Raw genomic sequence first — 22,059 nt, 5'->3', positions numbered from 1 at the left:
CCTTCATACACAAGGGGGAAAATGTTATGCCTGTGTGTATGTGTGTTTTTGTGAAAATGTGCACTTCGTTAGGAAATATTAACATCAAATTTTAGTGACTTGCAGGTTTTGATTTTGTCTTGATGGGAAGGACATCAAAATCTCGATCGCTTGACTACGCCAACGACTTACAGGGTTTTCCAAGTCAATTTCAAATATAAACATTGTTATTCACTGCATACAATATGTTTTTCAACAGCTGTCAGATGGTTTATTTGTTTCAAAATGAAATTTCAGTTTTGACACATGATTTTCAACACATAACAAAGAACTGTCAAACTTAATCCTGCTTTAGTCGTGGTGAAAATCATGCCGTACCAATAGGTTGTGAGTCTTCAGAGTAGGTCATAAATAAGAAAGAGAAATTAGAATAAGAAACACATTAGACCTTAAGTAAAACATTGAAAGTGTAAAAACCCACCAGGAAGTAAAAAAACCCACCGTTCGTCAAAGCGCGTCAAGTTGCGAAAGAGAAAGTTACAAATGTGCGCTAACTTCCGTAAGATGGCAGTATAAATAAAGCTTCCAGAACGGACAAAAGGTCAGATCTGATAGTACATAGGATAGTACATCTTATCCCTTTAACTTATTTATGAGCAGTATTGTCCCCCTACCCAAGGTAAGGCTTTACTGTCTCCAACAAACGTACCGTGTATCAGCTGACCGGTCAGCAAAAGCACTTCTATCCGAAAGGTTCACGTAAGCTAAGTGGCATGACGTTGAAAATTAATCATCATCGCTTAGTTAAATATGTACGATTTGCCTTTTTTTAACAAACATTTGAAAAAATAGCTCTTTTTGATTGAATGATCCCCAAATAAATGAAATACTTATTAAAATGCGCATTAAAAAAACGTTATAGGATATAAGAAAAAATGAATACTTGAAATTTAATCTGAGAGTTCATCAACGTAAATAAAAGAAAGCAAATGTTTGACATGTAAAAGTAGAATAAGAGTTCAGAAATTACATAGCTCTTTCCACATCTTCTTCATATTTGCTCATGTATATCGATATATGAACTGAGTATATGACCTTAGTCAATATCCTGTATTGTATTTTGATTTTTCTTAGGAGTTGTATGGAACACCCTATCGAACATTTCAGGATTTGACTATTTATTTGAAAGCCTCGGATGGCTTGTGTGACTCTTCGTGATAATGAAAACCTTTATTATAACTTCAACTATGTTGTATGTTCAATGAATGAAGAATTAATCATTCCATTAGCATAAAAACATATTCTTCTTCTTCTTCTTTGGCACAACAACCGCTGTCGGTCAAGGCCTGCCTGTACCCACTAGTGAAGTGAGCTAGGCTTTCAGTGACTTATTGTTACCATAGCAGGATAGTCAGTCCTACGTATGGGAGCACGGTCTATTCAGGGCTTGAACCCATGACGGGCATGTTGTTAAGTCGTTTGAGTTGACGACAGTACCACCAGACCGGCCCAAAAATATATTAAATGGAGTAAAAACGGCTCGAAACATTCGGTTTGGTGCAGCTGTGCCAATAATTCCGTGCGCCACTGTATGCCAGAAATTGATAACGCCGTCGCGAAGTCGTCTTTTAAAGAAGAATTTGCAATTATTCTCCCTCAATCTTTAGTGCTATTTCTTCGCTCATCATGACAGCTTGGTGTACGATTTTGCTCTTCAGTTTGTACTGCCAAAGGAAACGATACACGGGCAGCACTGTCGGGCTTTGGCTACGAAATGTTCGCCGCGCAGTTAGACTATCTCCAGAACAAGCTGCTCGAGGTGGATTCAACCGTCCAGGGGATGAGTGAAAAGATTGGACACAATCTAACCACACTCCAGGAGCAGTAGGGTAGAATGCTTGCCCAGCAGACAGCATGTACGGCCCAGCCCACTGTGCAGACCACCTACCAGTTGTCTACTCCCGTACGATCGTGCAAGGAAGCGTTGCCAAGGATATCGGGCAGGTATCTGATACAGCCGTTCGAAAACGAAACCGCGTTCGATGGGTACTGCGAGCAGAGCCGCTTTGGAGGAGGTTGGTTGGTGATGCAGCAGCGGTACGATGGGCTGCTAAACTTTCAGCGTGGCTGGAGTGAGTACGTGAATGGGTTCGGAAGCGTGGTGGGTGAGTTTTGGCTCGGTTTGGAGCGCGTGCATCGTCTGACGTCGGGCCGATCGCACGAGCTGCTGGTGGAGCTGGAAGATTTCGCCGGCAATTACGTGTACGCACGGTACAGACAGTTCGAGATTGGCAGTGGGAAGGACCAGGACCCCGCTGAAGAAGCTGGAAGATTACTCGGGAACGGCTAGCGATTCGTTGGTGTATCACAGGGGGATGAAGTTTACAACGCTGGATCAAGACAATGATGCCAAAGCGGATTCAAACTGTGCAATCGATTATAGTGGTGCTTGGTGGTACAAGCATTGTCACTATTCTAATCTTAATGGTGTGTACATGAACGAAAAGGATTCGCGAGCAATTGTTTGGTATTATTACCAAAATTCCACTTTAGGTATGGCGTACTCAAGAATGATGATTCGTGAAATAAACATTTATACAACCATGTGCCTTCGTATGCTGCTTGAACTTTCAACATGTTTCAACAAAATAGGAATAATTTTGACGGACACACTTACTGTAAGATTATTGTCAACGATGTCGAGCGCCTTCAGTCCGCTGAGCCCGTGGAACGCCCCATAGTCCAGCTCGGTTAGTATGTTGCCGCCGAGCCGGAGCGTACGCAGCTCCCGCAACGCCACGAAGCTATCGTTCGCGATGTACTCGAGCAGGTTGACGGAAAGGTCGAGCAGCTGCAGCCGCTGCCCCAGATGCTCCAGGTTCCGCTCGTACGGCACCTCGAGCAGCTGATTGTTCTGAAACGAAAGCACCTCGAGCGAGTACAGGTGGCGCAGCGTGCTCGGCTCCAGGCTGGTCAGCGCGTTGCCCTCCAGATCCAGCTCGATCAGATTGCGCAGATCGTGAAAGGCGGCCGGGTGTATCGTGTCGATGCGATTGCCGCACAGCTTGAGCGTTTGCAGCCGCTGCAACCCCCGGAACGCATCCTTCGGTATGGAGACGATCGCATTATCGCTGAGATTGAGCGTACGCAGCGCCTGCTGCGTGTCGAAGTTGCGCGACCCGAGCGCCTCGATCCGGTTGCCGGCCAGATCGAGCACCTCCAGCTTGTAGTAGAAGGTGAGCGTAAAGTGCACGTTGGTGATCCGGTTCGCGGTCAGGTTGATGTAGCGCACGTCCGGATTGAGCTGGATCGGGACGACGTCCAGCCCGGCCCCGATGCACCACGTCCGCACGTTCGGGTCGCCCTCGCAGGTACATATCGACGGGCAGAACGTGTACACCTGCTGCAGAAACACCAGCAGCACGAGCGTGGACGAGTAGATGATGACGCGACTGTTTGCCTTTAGCGGCACCATGGTGCCTCCCTGGGGTTGAGTTCGGCTTCCGACACCGGGCACTGGTCGGTGCGGTCTGCACTGTTTCCCTTGCACTCGGAGACACGGAGGGGTTTGCACTGGCACGGTCTCTCTCTCTCTCGCGCGCGCTCTGTTTAACCGTGACGAACGTGATAGAAAACTGCGTACAAAAATGCTAATTAAATCTACCGTCTCGTGGACACAATCGAACTGTTGATGGATCGAGTGGATCGTAGCCTATCGACGGGCCACTTGCTGGTGACACTGGACGTCATCGTCATCGTCCAACACGCGCTTCGTAACGATGTGCGCGCACTCCGGAATCAAACCGTTGCCCGTTGCATCTCCGCACTCATGCATTGATCGGACGGGGTGGGTTGGTTCTGGAAGGAAAGAGGAATAAGAAATGAAATCATTAGTGAGCAGCATAGAGAGCGCATTGCTTCTAGAGTGGTTCAACCACGCCGCACCGCTCTGTGCGTGCTATCCATTCCGGTGATTAGATATTTAAATTCAACTAATTAATTTTATCTGCTTCAGGGTCGAAATGAAAGCAGTGGAACCAGAACGACAACGGGGACACATTTCAAGGCAACGCTGGTGACGCGCTTCACGCTTCGGGGTTGGAGTGTCGCTACCAGTCTGAGCGAGTAAAACCCGCATTTTCAAGCCGGTGGTATCGGGTTCTAGGCAGCCCGCCAACCGCTTTGACTGACAGCTCGATTTGACATCTGTTCATCTGGGTGCCTGTCACGTCCAGCCGGACGGGGAAAGTGCGGAAGAATTTCTTCCTGAGATTTGTTTTCAGCCACCCCGTGTCCGGGTGTCGCTGAACCGTTTTTCTCGCTCATTGCACCCAGAAGAGGAGCAGGAAAAAGTAGATGGAATGGAAGGGTGCCACCCTTTCAAGTGTGACCCGTAATCGGATTAAACCATTTGCTCGGGGCAGAAGGATGATTACCACCACCGGTGTTGGAGGACGCTGGAAGACGGATCTGTTAACTCTCGCTAAGAAACAGCTGTTTCTGCTAAAGCCCGGTTTAAATGGTGGAGCTCTTATTTTCTTTCTCTCTCTTTCTTCTTTCAGTGCTTCTACCACCGTTTGCCAGCGCTGTCGTTGATGTGGAAGTAGTAACATTTTGACATTTTGGAATGTTGGGTTCCTTCTTTTTGAAGCAATCCCGGAGGGGGTATACCGTTCGGAAGATTGGTTGCACTCTGTCGGTTTGGTGACGTTGTTCTGAGATGTTGCGTGTACTTTAATTAGGGGATTTTGGGCAAAAGTTTAGACATTAATTTCAATATCTTACACACTGTATAACGGCTAATTTATCAATAAGAGCAGTGACTTTGTAAAACTTTTCCTTAATTAGAATACTTGTGAGTTTTGAAGCTTTTTTGTTCATGAAAGCAAGTTTGAGGATTGAATGTGTTACAAAATTTAAGTGAATTTGACGAATTGATAAAGATGTTTAAGCTGTATGACTACGACTTGTGGAGGAACGTGTCTTTTTGCTATGGAATTAATATTCAATGGTGATTGTTACAAAGTAATTAATTAATTCTTTACCTGGAAGTCGTTTAAAATACATTTCAATGAATGGTGTAATGAATTAAATTAAATCAACCTTCAAACATGTTCCAAAAAGGTCCTGCAAATATGTCGTACTAGGCATTTTGATGTCCCACAATAATGCTCCAACGCTTCAAATAATGGACACTTTAATCCACACGCGGTAGTTACCGTAGTGACAGATTAACTCCACCTGCGCCCCTTGCTGTGGTACGGACCGCATTTCCCAACGCTGCTTTAAATCAGTCAACTTTGCAACCAATGGTAACACCCATTACCCACAACACGTCCGCGTGGCGATTGAGCCATTCCGAGCAGCAGCCGACAACTATATATAGCCCAAACTCTGTTGGGGAGGTACTTGCAGCATTAAAGCACACACATACACACACACAATGGTCACAGTGGGACTATCTGCAGCTTTTAAGCTCGTTCACTGGAGCTCCAACCTTCCCAAGTAGCTTCACAATAATAGCGCTCAGAGGGAAAGAGAGAGAAAGAGAGAGCGAAGGGAGGTGAGTAAGTATTTTTGGGGACGTCGTTGCCGTGGCCCAGACGATGCTACCGCGTCACGTAAATAATGTTACGGTGAATTTTTAATAATTTTCCTTCTGGCACAGCGCCGCTGTCGTAAAGCATGCGGCTACTACTAACTGTCGTCTCCTGAGGGGGAGGGCGGAACAACGAGCCAGGGTTCGGTTGCACCGGAGGCTCGTACGTGATCCGGTGCAATATTTACCGGCCTGCCGTCTCCTGGAAGGTACCCGCCAGGCAAACGGCAGCCCGTAAACGCCGTCCGCTACGAAAGTAAAGTGACGAAAATACTGCCAAACTGAGGGGGAAGGGGGACGGCAGAGAAGTTCAACGCACGGGGGATGAAACGCTAAGCAGGAGGGAAGAATAAAAGGCTTCTGTCACGTTTCTGAACCCCTGTCGCTTGCACCCCCGTTTTGCCTCGTTTACATGGTAACTACTGTTGGTCGCCGTGTTCTTTAGTGCATCAGGATCTGCAGCGCATGCCATGACGGCAGGTAAACGACTCGGTCGTCTCAGGATGTGCTTCTTCACCTGCAGCTACAGTTGTGCACCACACAGACACAAAACAGTAGCACACATTCCACGAGGGTCCTAGCCCTAACAAAAAAAAAATGACTGTCTTAAAAGTTGCCACCAGACGGGGGGCAACACCAGCAACCGCAGCACAGGTGGAAAGAATAAGCATATAAAAAAATAAACATGTCCCCCACAGCCACCCTCCCTACTGCGTCTGCAAGACAACGGAAACGGAAAGATGCACAGCACACAAATAATCAGCCCACTGTCTTGTTTTCGGAGCAGAAGGAAAATGCAAAAGTGCAGGTGTGTGCAGATTTTACATGCTCGGGTGAAAACCCGGGACGAGCTTTTCGCGCTAGCATCTGCCCCGTTTTGTCCGCTGTTGCGAATTCGCCGCATTCCTTTGGCTGGGAGTTTGTTTTGTGTCTGTTTTATTTTTTCCCATTTTTTCCGGTCCACGCCTCGTCCCCGTTTTTGCCACCACCACCATTGTCGCCACCGAGGGTGTAGATTATTCATGAATCATTGTTTATTTGAATTTCTTTCACCGGTTGCAAAAGCGGGCGGACAGAAACTGTCGGTGGATTGGTGGCTAAAAGATGCATCTGCATTTACTGCATCCGGCCATTCCGGGGGGTGGCCGGTGGTGGAGGTGAAGGAAACGTGGTACCCTTTCATGCGGAAGGATAATGAGACGAGCAATACATTATTCAGGCGAGGCTCGGACGGCCACACGGACCACAGGACGCAGAGTTTTTGATGTTGCAGGTGTAAGAAGCAACACACAACACACAAAAAATGGAGAAAAATGACTCCCACCATCCCATGGGGAGCAAAGGATGGGAAGTGAAGAGTAAATATAACCGGGAGGGAAATGAACTGCAAAGCTCATTTCATGGTTTGGAATGAATGTTCACTTTGCTGAATCACAACGGAGTGCTTTTCGGGAGTTTTTGTTTTGTAAAACGGAGGATGATAAATTATCCGCGATATTGTGTCTGGACAATAGTAATGAACATTTTTTTTAGTTTAAAAATGTTTTAGTTGTGATAAAACGTAACAGTTTAGTATGCAAACTACATCACCTGCCGAGCAAGCAAGTCTTAAAGTTGTGATGGAAATTTCCAACAACCATCAACCCAAACACGGCACTAACGAGGGTAAAGTGATCCTGTATTTTTCGTGAGACACAAGATACCTACACGCCTTTCTGGGATGGAGCCTGAAAAAAGCCTGAAAATGACGTCTACTTTTGCCATTCCAACTCTACCGACGGTTCGTTGACTTTTCACTTTCCGTTGGGTATGTGTTAATGAATGCGAACCGGTTGCCATTACGCTCATTAAAATAACAACGGGAGGATAAGAGGTCTGCGGATTCCTTCTCCCCGGGTGTCCCCGTTTCGGATGGGACGTCACGCTATATATACGTACGTACAGGGACGGTCGTGACAAGGATGCGTTACAGCAGGTCCATTCCACCCGAGTTCCGGTTGCGTGTGTGTATGTGTGTGTGCAGGTGAGTGTCATATCGTCGTCGTCCAAACACACGTACGAGATACGAAAGTGAACTTCATCTTTGGTTGCTTCATTAATGGAATGGCATGGTACGCAAGGTGTGTGTGTGTCCCCAACTGGGAGATACAAGAAGCACTACTACCAGGAATGATGGGTCGTCTGTCGACGTTGACTGCATGTTGCTTGATGCTGCTTGATAAGAGCGAGAAAAACAACGCTGCATTCGTGTGCTGCAGCTTGCTCGAAGCGAGGGACACTTTCCGGGATGTTTGTGATACATAAAAAAAAACGCAACCGTACCATCACGGGACCCCAAATTCCACTGCACACCGTACCACACTGTCACGAGCTGCCCGAGTTGCGAAAACTTTCTCCCGGAACGTGGACGTGGTGGAAAAATATTTACTTTTGTCACTTGCACTGATGAGCGGCGGGGGTTTGGACGAGCTGTTGTCCCCACGAGGGAATGTCATTCCGGTGAGACGGTTTTGGGTGTCTGCTCGCTGGCAGCGCAAAAACGATCGCTCTGTGACTGTGTGTTTGTGTGTGAGCGCACGGAAGCTTCATCCATCTTGTTGTCGTTGGAAGTCTTACAAGCGTACCCCCAGCGTTGCAGCGTTGCTACTCGTTAGCCAAAACCCGGGTTCTGCGCTGGAGCGAAAGTACGAACGAACGGGCTGGGAGTTTGGAGTTTGTATGTACTCCTTAATTCGTGGTTAGAATTCGTAGTGGAGGCTCCTGGGAAAATCTTCCGCTCTCCGGGTGGATGACACGGTGGTTGGAGCCGCACCACTCGTAGTCGCATGACCGAGACTATTATTTATTCCAAGATGACACGAGGACGTGAGTGTGATTCATTTCTGCTATTTAAAGTGACATATATTTCGGTGCGGATGTGCGGACCCAACACGCTACGGTTCTTCGTGTGCGATGGGTGTGGCAGCTGACACGTCAGATTTGGGTAGTGTGCTAGGGGTGTCCTCACGCTGGGGAGAAGGATCAAGTGGTGCCTAACAGCACTTTAAAGTAAGTTTTGGAGCTCAATTGATAAAATGGCAGAGGTTCAAGTTTGTCTGACCAAGGATAATGTTACTTGAGTGGGTCTTGTTGGACGTAGACATTAGGGAGTCTAAGATTATTTGGCAACATTCACATTGGGTACAAAGGATGCTCTCGAATGGATGTTTCAAGTTTAAAATATGGGTCTAGCTTCAATTGGAATTTAAGACTTGGAGTACAAGATCTTGAGGATCTGACATATGCGCTAGACAAGATAAGCCGGTCCTTAAAGACTCCTTGTCAAAACAATTGCATATCAGAGATTTGACATTATGCGACATCAGTGATCTTCTGTTCGATTCTTGTATCTTAGAATTGGCCTTCAGAAGATTGATATCTTAAAGCGATAAAGCGAAAGCAATTTCTAGGAACCAATACACTCAACGCTTTGGAATTGCCTTCAGGAATACTTCAGGAATTGCCCAAACAGACACGATAAGTTAGTCTTGTAAGATGCTACGCATTGCATGCGTCTAACCCCCCAAAAAAATGAACTCCAAACACCGAACCTCAGCTCCAGTAACATTCCTTATTGAAGGCTAAAATCACGTCTCTTTAGCCTTCCCTTTACATTATTAGCCACCGAGGAGGCAGGCGGATTCACGATAAAATTAATTTCCTTCCCTCTTTACTCCTCCCTGTAGTCACTTTTGCAGCCAAAACCGCTTTCCCGTAAATCACACCATTTATCGAAGACACTCGTCTGATTGGTTTTTCGCTGTACGTCGCTGTTCCACTGTGCACCGGGCGTGTGGTTGGCGGAAGGAAAGAAGGTGCAAGAGTGAGGTAGCAATTTTTAAATTCAAATCGTCCGCTTAGCCACGTTGCACTGATAAGGCACACATCGGGTACGTGTCGTGCGAGGTGTTTTGCAACTGGGCTTGATTTTTTCTCGTTCCCCCTTTCTACAACGCCTACTTCTTCGTGCTTCCGGTCGGCAGCGTTGGACTGAGCTTCTATGGCTGCGCTTCTAAGCCAATTTCAATTCACAGCCACCTTTAATCAAAAGGTCCCGCGGGGAGTTTAGTTTGGGGTTGGGGCGAGAAATTGGCAGGATTTTTCTTCGGAAGAAAGGAGCACACAAAAAAAAAACAAAACGTCCAGGATATCGTACAGTTGCACACACAAACACACAAACGAGTGCAGCAGGAAAGAGAGGGTGTGTGTTCCAGTGGTTACAGGAAACCGGCGACACCGTTATTACACCCATAAATTGATCCTTGAAAGCGGCCCGGGCTCCGGGCTGCACGGCTGCCAATATGTCAGCTTCGGTTCGTTTGCAGCCCAAACCGGGCACGGACACTGTAAAAACCTCTTCCCGGTGGCCCTCAGAGCAAGCACATTTATCGAGGGCTTGCCCCGGGATCAATTCTCCCGGTTATATTCTGTAAAGGGCCGGGGTGCTTGCAGGAAAAAGCAAAAATAGAACACAGGAAGAAGGAAATCAGAACAAAGTCCAACGAGATGCTTCTTTCGTGCGAAGGTGCACAAAAGGGCGCGCGCTGGGGAGGAAGCAGAAGGAAAAGAAAATGGGGAGAAGAAGTACAACAATGGTTGTCCTCGAACAGCGTTTGAACCTCATAATCGGTCCACCACACTATTGGCTCTCGGGCCTTGCGCCAACCCCAGGTGCAGGTCGACCGTGGGTGGGATTGGCGTGGAGTGGGAGTGCATGTGGGTGATAAAATAACAGCTATTAAACCACAATCACTGTGGTTTTGTGGATAAATCATACCCGCCTCTCAGTGGGGTGGAGGTTTTTATTTTCCGTGTTTATATTTACCGAGCGCTTTGAAGGAGGCGTGAGGAGCAGGAAAATCGAGCTCAAAATGGTACGGTTTAGAGGATGGGAGTTGATAAATATGGGACGCGACACAAACCATGGCAGTTCGCTTTGGAGTGGAACAAACCTGAAGCCGCAATGTGCTTGAGTTGAAAATAGTTCAGCAAGTGACAGGACGAAATGATTCTGTGTGGTTAGACTCCAATTTCAAACAGTTTTTAAACAATATTACACTGTTGAAGCTAAAACAAACACTGAGAAATGTGGGAAACAATCTGGACCAACGAAACAATTCCCTTTTTTAACAGTTTTTGCCTATTTTTGCTTTGTTTAGTTGTTCAATGATCTTTGTTTTGTAAATCGATACAATGAAATCAACATGATAAGAATTTATAAGTCTTCTCTGACTAAAATGTAGATTACTTGAAAGTTCACATTAGAGAAACTTTACTGTGGTTCTATTTATGTTTCTAAACTGGTTTAACAGACAATTTGAAGAAAGAGCTTAAACGCCTACTTCGATTACTTAACTCAAACACAGCTGTCAAAATGTCAACTGTCAAATTCAAAAAGTGAGCCTAGAAAAGAGGCTCGAACGATTTTTACAAAAATAAATCGTCTAACAGTTTTCCCATTTGTAGATTGTCTGGCCATTATGTAAAACATTTCAAAATTGAACATTGAAATTTCCATGTTTTTGCAATAAAATGCGCAATATCACATTGTGCCATACGTGCCACCATACCATATACCTATCTCAGTGACAGCAACGGGATCTTTGAACGCATCAGCATCTTACCAAGGCCGTGAAGCAATATTTTTTCCTTCCCCAGTCCCCCTGTTTCACCTTCTTGCCACTCCTCCCGGCGTTAAGTGGGCGCATGCAATTAAGGCAGGAACAAACACACACACACACCCAAACCCGACCCAATCTCGAGCACGCTTCACCACGTCGCGTGAAGGGATGCGGTGAGTTATTCTTCTGTTTTTAACAACGTGAGGGAGCGACACAAAAAAACCTCACACACATTCAAGAACAAACTCCCTGGTGTGAAGAGAGCTGGGAAAAAGCGGACATGTTTCCCAGCAATGTGTGTCCCTTGAATGGACAAGTTGAGGGTGAAAAAATATCCCTCACAAACACATACAAACGCGTGGTGTGTAAGAATATGGCACAGGCACACACATACACGTATGGAGGATGCTTGACAAATAAAGGATCTTCTTCAACTAACGACACTTGCCCCGGTGTCACAGCAGCGTAGCGGCAGCCCTCCTGAGAGCTTCGCCGTCTTCCAGAAAAGAGGGGGCCGTACGCCGCCACCGGAGAAGGATCAATATATATATGAGAAGTTATGTCGTTGTACGGGTCTGGGACGGGCGGACACAAACATTAGGAAACAAGTGTAATGTGTTTCGATGATGGTGTTGTTGTTCAAGACTGGTGGTGGTGGTGGAAGATGTCGATGATGACGATGATGTGGGGGAAACATGTCGAGTGTCTGATGACTTGGTGATACATCATGTAATATTCATTCCCTCAATAGGTATTTGACATCAATGCCATCCCATTATGGCCGGATTCTTGCCGTGGAAGGTCACACCAGTGTGTTCGCGTGTGTGTGTTTGGTACAAATTCAATCAACTATTGACTCAGATCTTTCCTCCCCTGAGGGCGGATGGCGGAGGCTTGTGAAGAAAGCCCAGGCTCGTTATGGGTAGAAGCAGCAAGTAACACACACATTTTCACACACATACACTCTGTGTGTGTGTTTCGAAGGGAGGAGAGGGGGAAAACAATAGCGCCAGAATATTAGCACGACACGACCGGACCCGGCCGCGCTCTAATGGTTGGGACGATGCCTTATCTTCGCTTCGAAGCCGGGCTTAGTTTACAAGTGTTGCAGAAAAGCAAGATGTCACCGTGGCCATCAAGGCACCGCTCGTCATTAGATCGTTTTCGAGTGCTTTCGAGCGGAACGAGCGGGCGATGGGAGGGCGGTTCGTGTGCGAGAGCGTTGATGATTGATTTAGAAAATTATGATCACCACGGTGTCGACACAGGATGTGACGAACCGTCCACAAGGACGTCCTTCTTCGTGTTTTTGCCTCTTTTTTTGTATTGCAAAGAAACACGAAAGAAACAATTGGCTTCTGAGGCCCTACCCCGGTTCGTTTGATTGGTGGTATTTGGACAGGATCATTTTAGGCCTTTCTTCCTTCCTTTTTGGGTAATCAATCGGAGCATAGAGCTGATGGTTGATAGCGTGATTTGATGTTAGATAAATACGAACAAACAATCAGTTAAGCTATTTTTTGTGACAGGTGTATAGCAGAGCGGAGATTGCGGAGTTGGACTATTGGAAATGAAATTCCCGAAATTGGAACCGTAAAAATAAACAATATTTTGTGAATTTTTCAGCCGAATTTGTATACAGGACATATGTTCATGTTGTTCATGTTCAGCATGCCGTTCAGCAATGCCATTGTATGCTGTCCATTGCCATTCTGGGAAAGTAACTGGAATATTTCAATGTTCAATTTATTTTCCATTCCCCATGTTCGTGGTATATTGCTGCTCTAAAAGGCAGCCACTACCCTTCGCCGAAGTGCAACGCAACGGGATTTCACTGTACGTGGCAGCATAAACTTCGCGTAGTTGGGGATGCGCTGCTGGAAATTTAAATAAAATTTCATTACCCACCAAGTTGGCAAGTTCCAGCCAACTGTGAGGGGGGAAATATTAAGCAAACTTATCCACAAATTAGAGTGTGAGGTAGGGTGATTTTTGTAAATTGAAATCGGATACATTAAATTTAGGGGAAAGCAGTTTTTGAATATTTCAATGAACAAGCTACAAAAACAGGCAAGCGTGAAGTTCGCGCCGCGAGTAAAGCTAATTATGAAAGTCAGGAAATTGGCTCGCTGATTTCCGATCGGGCCAATTTTCGAGGAAATGTCACGAAGGATGCAAAATTTTGAAGGCAATGTTTGCTTGTGGAAGAAAATCGGGGAATCGTTTGTGTACTAAATTAATTTCGCGATGAAACATTAATTTCGCCTTTCAGTAGAATCAATTGATTTAAGTTAATTCAATTAAATTTTATGCTAATTTTATGATATGGTAAAATTTATGTTTTACTCTATTTTTGAGAAAAAAGGATCATTTGATAAAGGGTGAATGTGCCTATAGTGGTGCTAGTACCAACAGTGGTGCTATTGCACTAAAAAGTGATCAATACGGCATATTAAAAATAATTAAGTTATTTACATTAGTGCGAAATGTCCGAAAATGCCTTTTACAAAGGGTTTAAAAGATAAATGGGGTCATTCCGTTACTTAATGACCGAAAAATCCATTATTTTATGACAACATTTTTCCAAAATCTTTAGGAATTCATAACGAAACTCATATTTCTGTTAACGTTCTAAATGACCACATAACCACGTAATTACTAATTTTTCAATATTACTGTTATGAATTGTTATTTTTTTACTAAAGTTATTTCCTTTTGACCATATTTATGCATTTTTAAGTGTTTTTTTACCATAGTGCCATTATAGGTGCACAAAATAGGCATGTTCCTATAGTGGTTATAGCACCGACAAACCGACGTGACACTTCGAACACAATTAGGTTCAAAAGTTGTCTCCTTATGTTGTTCAAATGAAAATACGTTAAACATTAGCGCCATCTCTATAATGATTCGCTTACTACACTGACACAGAGGAGAAACTGCTAAACCCCCTTTTTGTTTTTCTCCCCAACTTCTAACGAAGAATATTTTCTCCACTTCTCACATCATTTGTATTGATTTGGAAACCCATCAAATGATTTTCCTGGGTATTTTGTCCAATTATTTTCATAAAATCTTGCCTAACACTTCCTCCGTTATTTGTACTTGGAAAAGTTGTTTCCATCTAAGCAGCCGCGAACAGAGCTCATTTTGACAAAAGTGATCGCCTTCATTGCAAATGACAGTAATTTCGTGTGGGACAGCTTTGTAACGCCAGTGTCACATCGGTTTATCGGTGGTTATAGTTATAAAATCAATAAAAACAGGGATTTTTGGAATATTTTGGAGGATATTTTTGACATGTCGCACTGTTTTCACTGAAATAAGCAACAGAAATGAGTTTCATTTAGGAAATTTACCTAAAAACCACACTCTTCCGGGTGGGGTTTGACGACAGATGTGATGCAGTACTTTAGTCAAAAGTTTCATCGATCAAATTTATATATTTTTTACGATCAATTTACGCAAGAAATCAATATTATGGCAGTAATCCTTGCTATTCATACGAAAACAGCTTCGAAACTAAGTTTCATTGATATTATACACTGTTTTGGATGTATCTTTGTTTACCACCACTATAGGAACACAATACGACGACTATAGGAACCATACCACCATTATAGGTACAACGAATCAGTCACAAAAATATGTATTTTTTTCGCAAATTTGATGTAAAAATGGTTGTGATTGCTAGGATAAAACACATTCCAGTTGCTATGTGTTAAAATATTCAGAAATTTTCCTTCCTGACACTTTAAATCCATTAAAACGCATCTGTACCACTAGAAAATTGCACCAGTATCGGTACATTTACCCTAGGTAACTTATAGTTTTTCCTCAATTCATTAGCAAAGCAGAAGGAAAAATATGCAATAATTTGGAAATAGTTAGGAAATGGAAACACATTAATTTAAAATTGTTAAATAATAGTGCAAACTCATTTTCATTACCAAAAGAGTCAAGAACAGGAAAAAAAACCTCGTCAAATAAGAGAAAGAAATGAAAGAAAAAATCAAGCCTTCTGGTCGTTGCCGCTCCAAAAATCCTTGTTAAATGAATTACTCCGGTCGGCACTAGATAAGTAAGATGGGAAAATTCAACTTTCAATATAACACAGCAAAACCCCCAACGGGCACGCTTTGTTCCTTGCACACAAAGCCTCACGCCCTCATCAGGCCGGCCCACCAACCGAATGGCAAACGTGAAATTGTTTCCTCCTCCTCCTCATCCCAAACCTGGCGGAAAATCCAGCCATCCCCTCCCCCCCCCCTACCCTTCATCTGTACTGGTGTATGTGTTTTTAATCGAAAAAGATGTTGAGAGTTTATGTTGCAAACTCTCCTCCCTGTTCTATCTTCCAGCTTTTTTTTGTCCTTCCCAAAGTTATTGTACAATCGCTGTGTTGTTTTTTTTACTTCATGCTGTTGAATCACATACAAAAAAAACCCACTAGCGGAACCGAAACAAAAAAAGAAGCAAGATACACTCGTTTGACTATCGGTGAATCTGATGAAAATTTCATAAAATTGCCAGCTGCACCGGCAGGTGAAGCGCGCAGTGTTTGCCATTAAATGTAGTTTCATCGTGTTTTATCAGCGTGGAAGAGAGAGGGGAGGGGTTGGGGGAGAGGTCACCGGGAATAAATAACGACCGGGCTTGATCTGGCTCGCTCTGAAGGTGGGTGGACGGAAAAAAGGAAAATTGTGTTTTCAGCCAGCGCTACTACTACTAGTTTGCATAGTTGAGGGAAAGTTGAGGCAAAATAAATAGATGGAAGATCTGAAACAGAAGGAGCAGAACAAAACCCTCCCCGCACCTGGTGGGGCAGAAAAACAGAAAACAGAAATATCAAAAGCACTGGACGGACCCGGGCAAAAAGTCAAAAAACAAGCCCCCGAGGACGCAAAAATGAATGTATTAGTTTCACGTAAAGAAAGTAGCAAAACTGGTTGCAGCTACTTCCGAAACTAACGGATGCTATTAACTTTTATCACTTGCTTTTGGTAGCTGGCTTTTTTCCCTCCCGTTTTCTTACGAGGATGTGCTTTTTTGTGTGTGCTCTCAGGAAACAAGCCCCCTGCCCACCCTACCCTTCCTTCGCCAAAGCCCGTAACGATGGCACAAGGTGGTGGGGTTTTTATCGAAAAAGTTCATTGGGAAGGATGTCCACTTAAAACGAACTTTCTATTCGCTCTCGCTTTTTTACGCGCGCCCTTTTCAGTGTTTTTGTCTGTTTTGAGGAGTATCACTTGTCGGAACTGGTTGCCTCCTGCAGGGCAGGGCCAGCCAGCGGGTCAGCTTTCTTGACTCGCACGTGTGAGGTTTGCTTGCTCGGATGGGGTGAATGGTGACGATGAACTGTGAAAAAAAGCAGCCACTGTGTGGCCCGTGAGAAATTGGCCCGTGGCAGGTGGATGATTGGGGCACAAACAAAAAGAAGCTCCAAGTGGACAGGATTCAGGTTAAAAGTTTAAGATGCAATCAAAAGGTTCAACGAGGAGAAGGGGGGGGGGGGGGGGGGGGGGGTAGAAACGAATCTCGTGAATTTATGTCTAAAGAATAGGAGTTTGGAATTGAGAAGTTATCCGAAAAAATGCGTTTTTTCGATGATAACAGATAAATGTTAAAAGTTGGTAATGGCAACATGGTTTAAGAAGTAGTTAAAACTAACATCAATGTCCCGGGGACAGGGTGGAAAATAAATCCTATTATGGATTTGGAAGTGAGCAATTCTTTGGGAAGGATTTGGAGTTCAGTTTTTACAATAAATAAAGACAAATTCAGTTTAAAATATTCTTTTCGAACGATAACTATGATATCTGTAATTGAATTGATTTGCTTAAATTTGATCATCTTCTGATGGGTCAGCTGAAAGCCAATCCATGTCCAACCAGCCACCAAACTCCTCCTTAACCTTTGTTGCATTCCAAATGAGAAAGAACTTGCCATTGGGGATGCCTTTGGCAAAGATTTTAAAATCTCTCGAATTAAATTAAATTAGATTCAGATGGAAAAGAAAGACGTCTGCTTTGTTCACTTTCACCACCACGGAACAAAAGAACCGACCAAGAACCAAGGCTGAGGTCCAGAGCCGGAGCGTCAAGTGTAAACGGTCGCCTTGCGCGACTTCCACTTTCTTCGTGGCGCTTTATGCAACGTTTACTCACGTCATCAGCTTTGCAAGATTGAGCTTCCGGCATTTAATTAAGTGCTGTATGATTCGATGAACCGCAGACACCCGGACGGCCGGGTCTTAGTAGTCCGGGACCGGATCATGGCCGGACCGTCTAGACGACACAAACCTCGCACCAGACGGGTCCTCTTGAACGAGGAGAGCTTCCTCGTAGAGTGATTTTTTGCTCTGTGTGTGTGTGTGTTTCCATGGCTTGCTGCAATCTAATCAAGACATCGGCGGTGTACACTCCCGAAGAGGTCCACCCAGGTTTACTGTGCCAGATGACCATGAAATCATGGGCCAAGGCAGGCATGGCCCTCCACCACGTGCACACACTACGGGTACGTTCGACGAACCGGAATAAATCGAATCAAATGGACCGGAATGAATTAATTCACTCATCGGGGGGAGGGCCGGGGACTCTGGGAGGTCTGCAGTGTCCCTCCCTCCTATGCATATTCATTTGCTCTCGTTAGTGTTCTCGTTCTCGGTGTGGCCTGCCTGGTCGGTTGATACTGCTGCTTACCGGTGCGCTGTGATACATTTTAAATTCTTTATCCCTCCCTTTGTGCCACCTTTATCCTTCCCACCATTCCCCTCCGCCCACAGATGGTCGACCCAAACAATGACCGATGTGGTGCAAATTCCTCAAGTCAAGCCGAAAGGGAGGCAATCGAACGGTTCGGAACACACACCCGGAACACAAATACCGAGATGCATACAAATCGTCTGCCGGCTGCAATCCGGACGGACAATCACGGACATGGCCTCAATCAAGCCGGGACCGGGTGAGGTTTGGGAGTGCCTGGGAATGCGGAAACCGGTACTCAAATCAAGGAGCCCACTTTCACTGACGGCAAGAGAGCGTTTGGCAGACACGGGGTACACCTGGAACGGACAGCGTTCGGGAGCGTTCGTCGTTCGTCAGGTGCGAAAGAGGTTACGATTTAAGTCGGTGGATAGGTCCACTACATCCTTTGGACGGGATTTGATTACTTCTGGAAAGGAAAGAGAAAAAAAAACACTCCCAACACAGACAGACACCGAACCAGGTGAGAGGCTCTGGCAAAGGATCTGAATGCACAAAAAAAAGGATGGAAATGCTATCAGTTATGCATCAGTTAGCACCGGGTGGGTATCAGAAGTTGTGCTGCCTGGAGAGGTCCAGTTCCAGAGACGCAAGGAGCTGAGAGAAAACGGGGGCAAAATTTTAATGGAATATAGATGAAGTGGATACACCGATTTTGGAGCTGCTTCCGGATCCGTACTCTATGGACCCCAGACCCCCCGAACGTTCGGTATGCCCCTTCCTGATGGATATGGATGGAATGCTTGAGCTAACGTTGAGATAGGCATAATGCTCCAACTCACTTTCTGGACAGTGTCTGGACGGTTTCCTGCGGTAGCATTTGCATTTGAGGTGGTACGGACAGTTTGGGCCGCTTGAATCGGACGTCCGGCTTGGTTGGTGAACGTGCGGCTTCGACCGGCCTGGACGATGGTAATTAGCAAGCAGGCAGGCCCTGATTTGCATGAAGTTCTCGTGCCCCGTGCGGTGGTCGGATTGCGGGGAAGAGGTCTAGCAGCTGAAGCGATTACTTTATTACTCGGTATTTCGTAGAGTGCTAGCAGAGCAGACCAAGGCGTGAAGCCAAAAAAAAAAGAACGCAGGGATAAATAAGGCAATGCTTTCATACAATAGGTAGGCTAGAATGCAGGGAGGAGGACCGTTTGGCCTTCATTCGGTTGGAAGAATTTTAAATGCTGTGCCGAACTGCGACGGGATGTCTGTGGTGCTGGAGAAAAGTGATTTTAATTGTCGGTTTACAGGCGGATTAGTAGGCAAACGAAACGAAAGTTAGAGACACAGATAAGACGTTTGTTTATGAGGATAAATGTGAAGATAGCACAGGTACAAGCACATCCTGAGGAATTTAAATGTCTTACTTCTACTTCCTGAAGTAAACGCTGTGGTGGGTTCCTCGGTCGTGGGGCTTCCCATCATCCATCCTCCAAGTGGCCCCGCGCGGGACTACTCTACCAACTATTATATATCCTGGAGTAACCATCCGCGTGCCTCTGTTAAACTGACGGGGACCTTGGCGACCGCCCAATCCACCTACCGTTGAACCTAACGAAACTGCGTTAGCGTTCCTCAACAGATCCTTTAAGAAAACAAAGATTTAACGCACTGTTTGGCACAAACTTTGCATACTGCCAAACGATATGGCGGTCGTAGCGTAATCAACCCAATCAGAAAACACATTCTTCCACCTTCCAGCGGCAACAAAAGGCAGGCTGGGCTATTGGGTGCTGGCGTAAATAGAGTTGTTCGCGTAGCACAATGCGCGCGTAAAATGAACGAATAATTCTCATCATCCCTCCCCCTCAAAGTGCTTTGCGTACGTGCGCAATATACATAATGTCTCTTGCTAGCATCATTCCCGAGTTTCCTTCCAGTCCAGGCAAGCTTGCTCGGCGTGTTAGTGTTAGGAATTCCTGTACGTGCGCACGTAAGGTGCATTTTTCAGTGTGGCATGAAAAATGGTTCCCTTGGCGGCCTTTTCCGGCTTGTTTGTAGTGTACTGTATCACCTTCTGTGCCGTGTTTGTGTTATTCAAGTAGCCTAGTAGAACGGGAAGAGCCAATGTTTTTGGCTGGTTCAATTACTTTGAAACCCTATTTCAAACCAAACGCGAGGGAGAACCGAAAGACCGAGCTACGATGCAATCAAATTTGAATAACTTTCTATTGAGTCATTAACCGACATTGCGCGGGGCGCAAGCGTGCGTAAGGTTGGGCGGAAACTGTTTCCTTATTTTTTTCCCCTTCTTCCAAAGCACTCGCTGAGGGGCCGGTTATCCTTTGCATGATAAAATTACACTGCACTGCGTATAGTACGGTGTCCCATTTAGGGTCGTACCATTTAGTTTTATTTTACCGGTACCCGGGATTTATCCAACCAATTGGACAGTCGGTCTCCCCAGCGCTCGCTCGATTCGCGCGCGCCGTTGACGACGATGTAATGAAGATGAATGAATTGAATCGACGAAAACAGGGTCGGCAAATGGCTGAGCACGGGGCTAGAGGAAAAAACGGGACTAAAGGGCACGGGGTGGCGGTCCATCGGTTCGGGATGAAAATTGCCATGATTTATGGAGTTTTGTTTACCGTCCAATTTTGCACCGTACGGTGCTTCCCCTGGGCTGTTTTCGTGGTGGAGATGGGCCGTGTTGCGATGAGTTTTTCACCTGCCGTGTTAACGTTGGTTGGTTGAAGCGTGTGTAGGGAGCGGGCGGGACGTTTCCGGCGTCAATGGCGAATTTTCTTTTGACAGATCAGCCCATTGGCTTCTGCCTTCTGTCTTCCTGCAGAAGGTCAGAGCGTGCGTTGAGTTTCCAACTCCACCAGCATCGGCAGTGAGCCTACCGGCACGAGATGTTGGCGGATTTTTTGCTCGTACACGCTTTATCTGGGATGATAATTACCTGTAGAAGATAAGAAGATAAGAAAAGAGAGAGATTTATTGTAGCAATTTCGCTAATGAAGAAGTGATAATTTGCAGAAGGCATTTTCCTACAAGCGTTCATCCTTTTGGGAATGATAAATGGTTCGGGTTTTTGGACAAGCGATGGTCAACTTTAGGTTGATTAGTCCGGGCGAGAACAAATTGTAATCGATTAGCTTTTGGAACCGATTTCGCTAGTTCGATGGATTATTCAATTCAACTTCTTGCGTGTTGCGTTTTTTCCGAACTATCCGGTCTATTCCGGTCATTCGAAGTCTGTGCGATTGCTGAATAGAAGAGAATTGAATTGGTGGAATAAAATGGCAGAAAGCCGGCCAATTGGTTATTTTTATACAACGATTTTGTATGTGTTAAACTATCTCATGGCATTGGAAATTAGAAATATTTTTTATCAATAAATCCATGAGTCTTTGTAAATCATGATTCAATACAGTTTTCAATTTTTATATAAAGATTTTGTTTGTATTAAACTATCTCTTGGCATTAGAAATTAGAAATATTTTTTTATCAATAAATCCATGAGTCTTTGTAAATCAAGATTCAATGCAGTTTTCAGTTTTCAAGGGGTTCTCATAGTTGTCAGACACTTCCTGGACTCTTTATTATTAGAAGTGAACTTCATGTTGGAAATTGGACTCTATGGCACGCTTTTTGAACAGGCTTCTTGGAAATTCCTATTAGATTTGTCCAACAAAGGTGCTATAGAGTCCAATTATCCTTTACATTAAGCACATTTCACGAAAGAAATAGTCAATAAAGTGTCCCACAGCTATACTCCTGGAAAACCCTATATTCTTGATTTATACCTAATCAATTGTGTTAATACTCTAATCACAAGCAGTTTACGAATCCTTCACTTTGGAGTTCTGGAGGGTTAATTCCACAAATGCGGCCATCTACCAGGAAATATTGAAGTCGACTATTTTCAAATTCTTTACACACTTTTTGACTAACGTTGTTTTTGTCTTATTTTGTGACCTTATTTCCAGCAATGTTTTTATGGTGGAAATCTATAAAAAATTGCATACACCATCTTTATAATTGTTAGAAACTGGCGCTCTAACCATAAAAAGGGAACAAAGTCAATTTGTTAGGTAAGCACTGAGGGTGCACCAAA

The 22,059-nt window shown here is 44.9% G+C and overlaps 2 protein-coding genes across 3 annotated transcripts in view; one reads left to right on the top strand and one right to left on the bottom strand.

Annotated features, from left to right (window-relative positions):
- The window catches only part of LOC1270695 (leucine-rich repeat neuronal protein 3), an 81,941-nt gene that overhangs the window by 11,153 nt on the left and 48,729 nt on the right, over window positions 1-22,059 (bottom strand). The window contains exons 1-2 of one of the 2 annotated variants that reach the window (XM_061654461.1): window positions 20,585-20,861; window positions 2,657-3,837 (exon numbers count right to left, since the gene is read on the bottom strand). In XM_061654461.1, the coding sequence (XP_061510445.1) occupies window positions 2,657-3,454 (798 nt within the window). In that variant the 5' untranslated portion in view covers window positions 3,455-3,837; window positions 20,585-20,861. Of the gene's footprint in view, window positions 1-2,656; window positions 3,838-20,584; window positions 20,862-22,059 lie in introns of those variants that run through there. The other variant, XM_061654460.1, reaches the window with a different exon arrangement.
- LOC133392805 (fibrinogen-like protein 1) lies at window positions 970-2,583 on the top strand. Its single transcript, XM_061654462.1, has one exon. The coding sequence runs from the start codon at window positions 1,874-1,876 to the stop codon at window positions 2,327-2,329; it is 456 nt and encodes a 151-aa protein (XP_061510446.1). The 5' UTR covers window positions 970-1,873; the 3' UTR covers window positions 2,330-2,583.

Source organism: Anopheles gambiae, chromosome 3 (genome assembly GCF_943734735.2).
Source record: "Anopheles gambiae chromosome 3, idAnoGambNW_F1_1, whole genome shotgun sequence".
Taxonomy (NCBI): Eukaryota; Metazoa; Arthropoda; class Insecta; order Diptera; family Culicidae; genus Anopheles; species Anopheles gambiae.
This window is presented reverse-complemented; position numbering and strand designations above follow the sequence as displayed.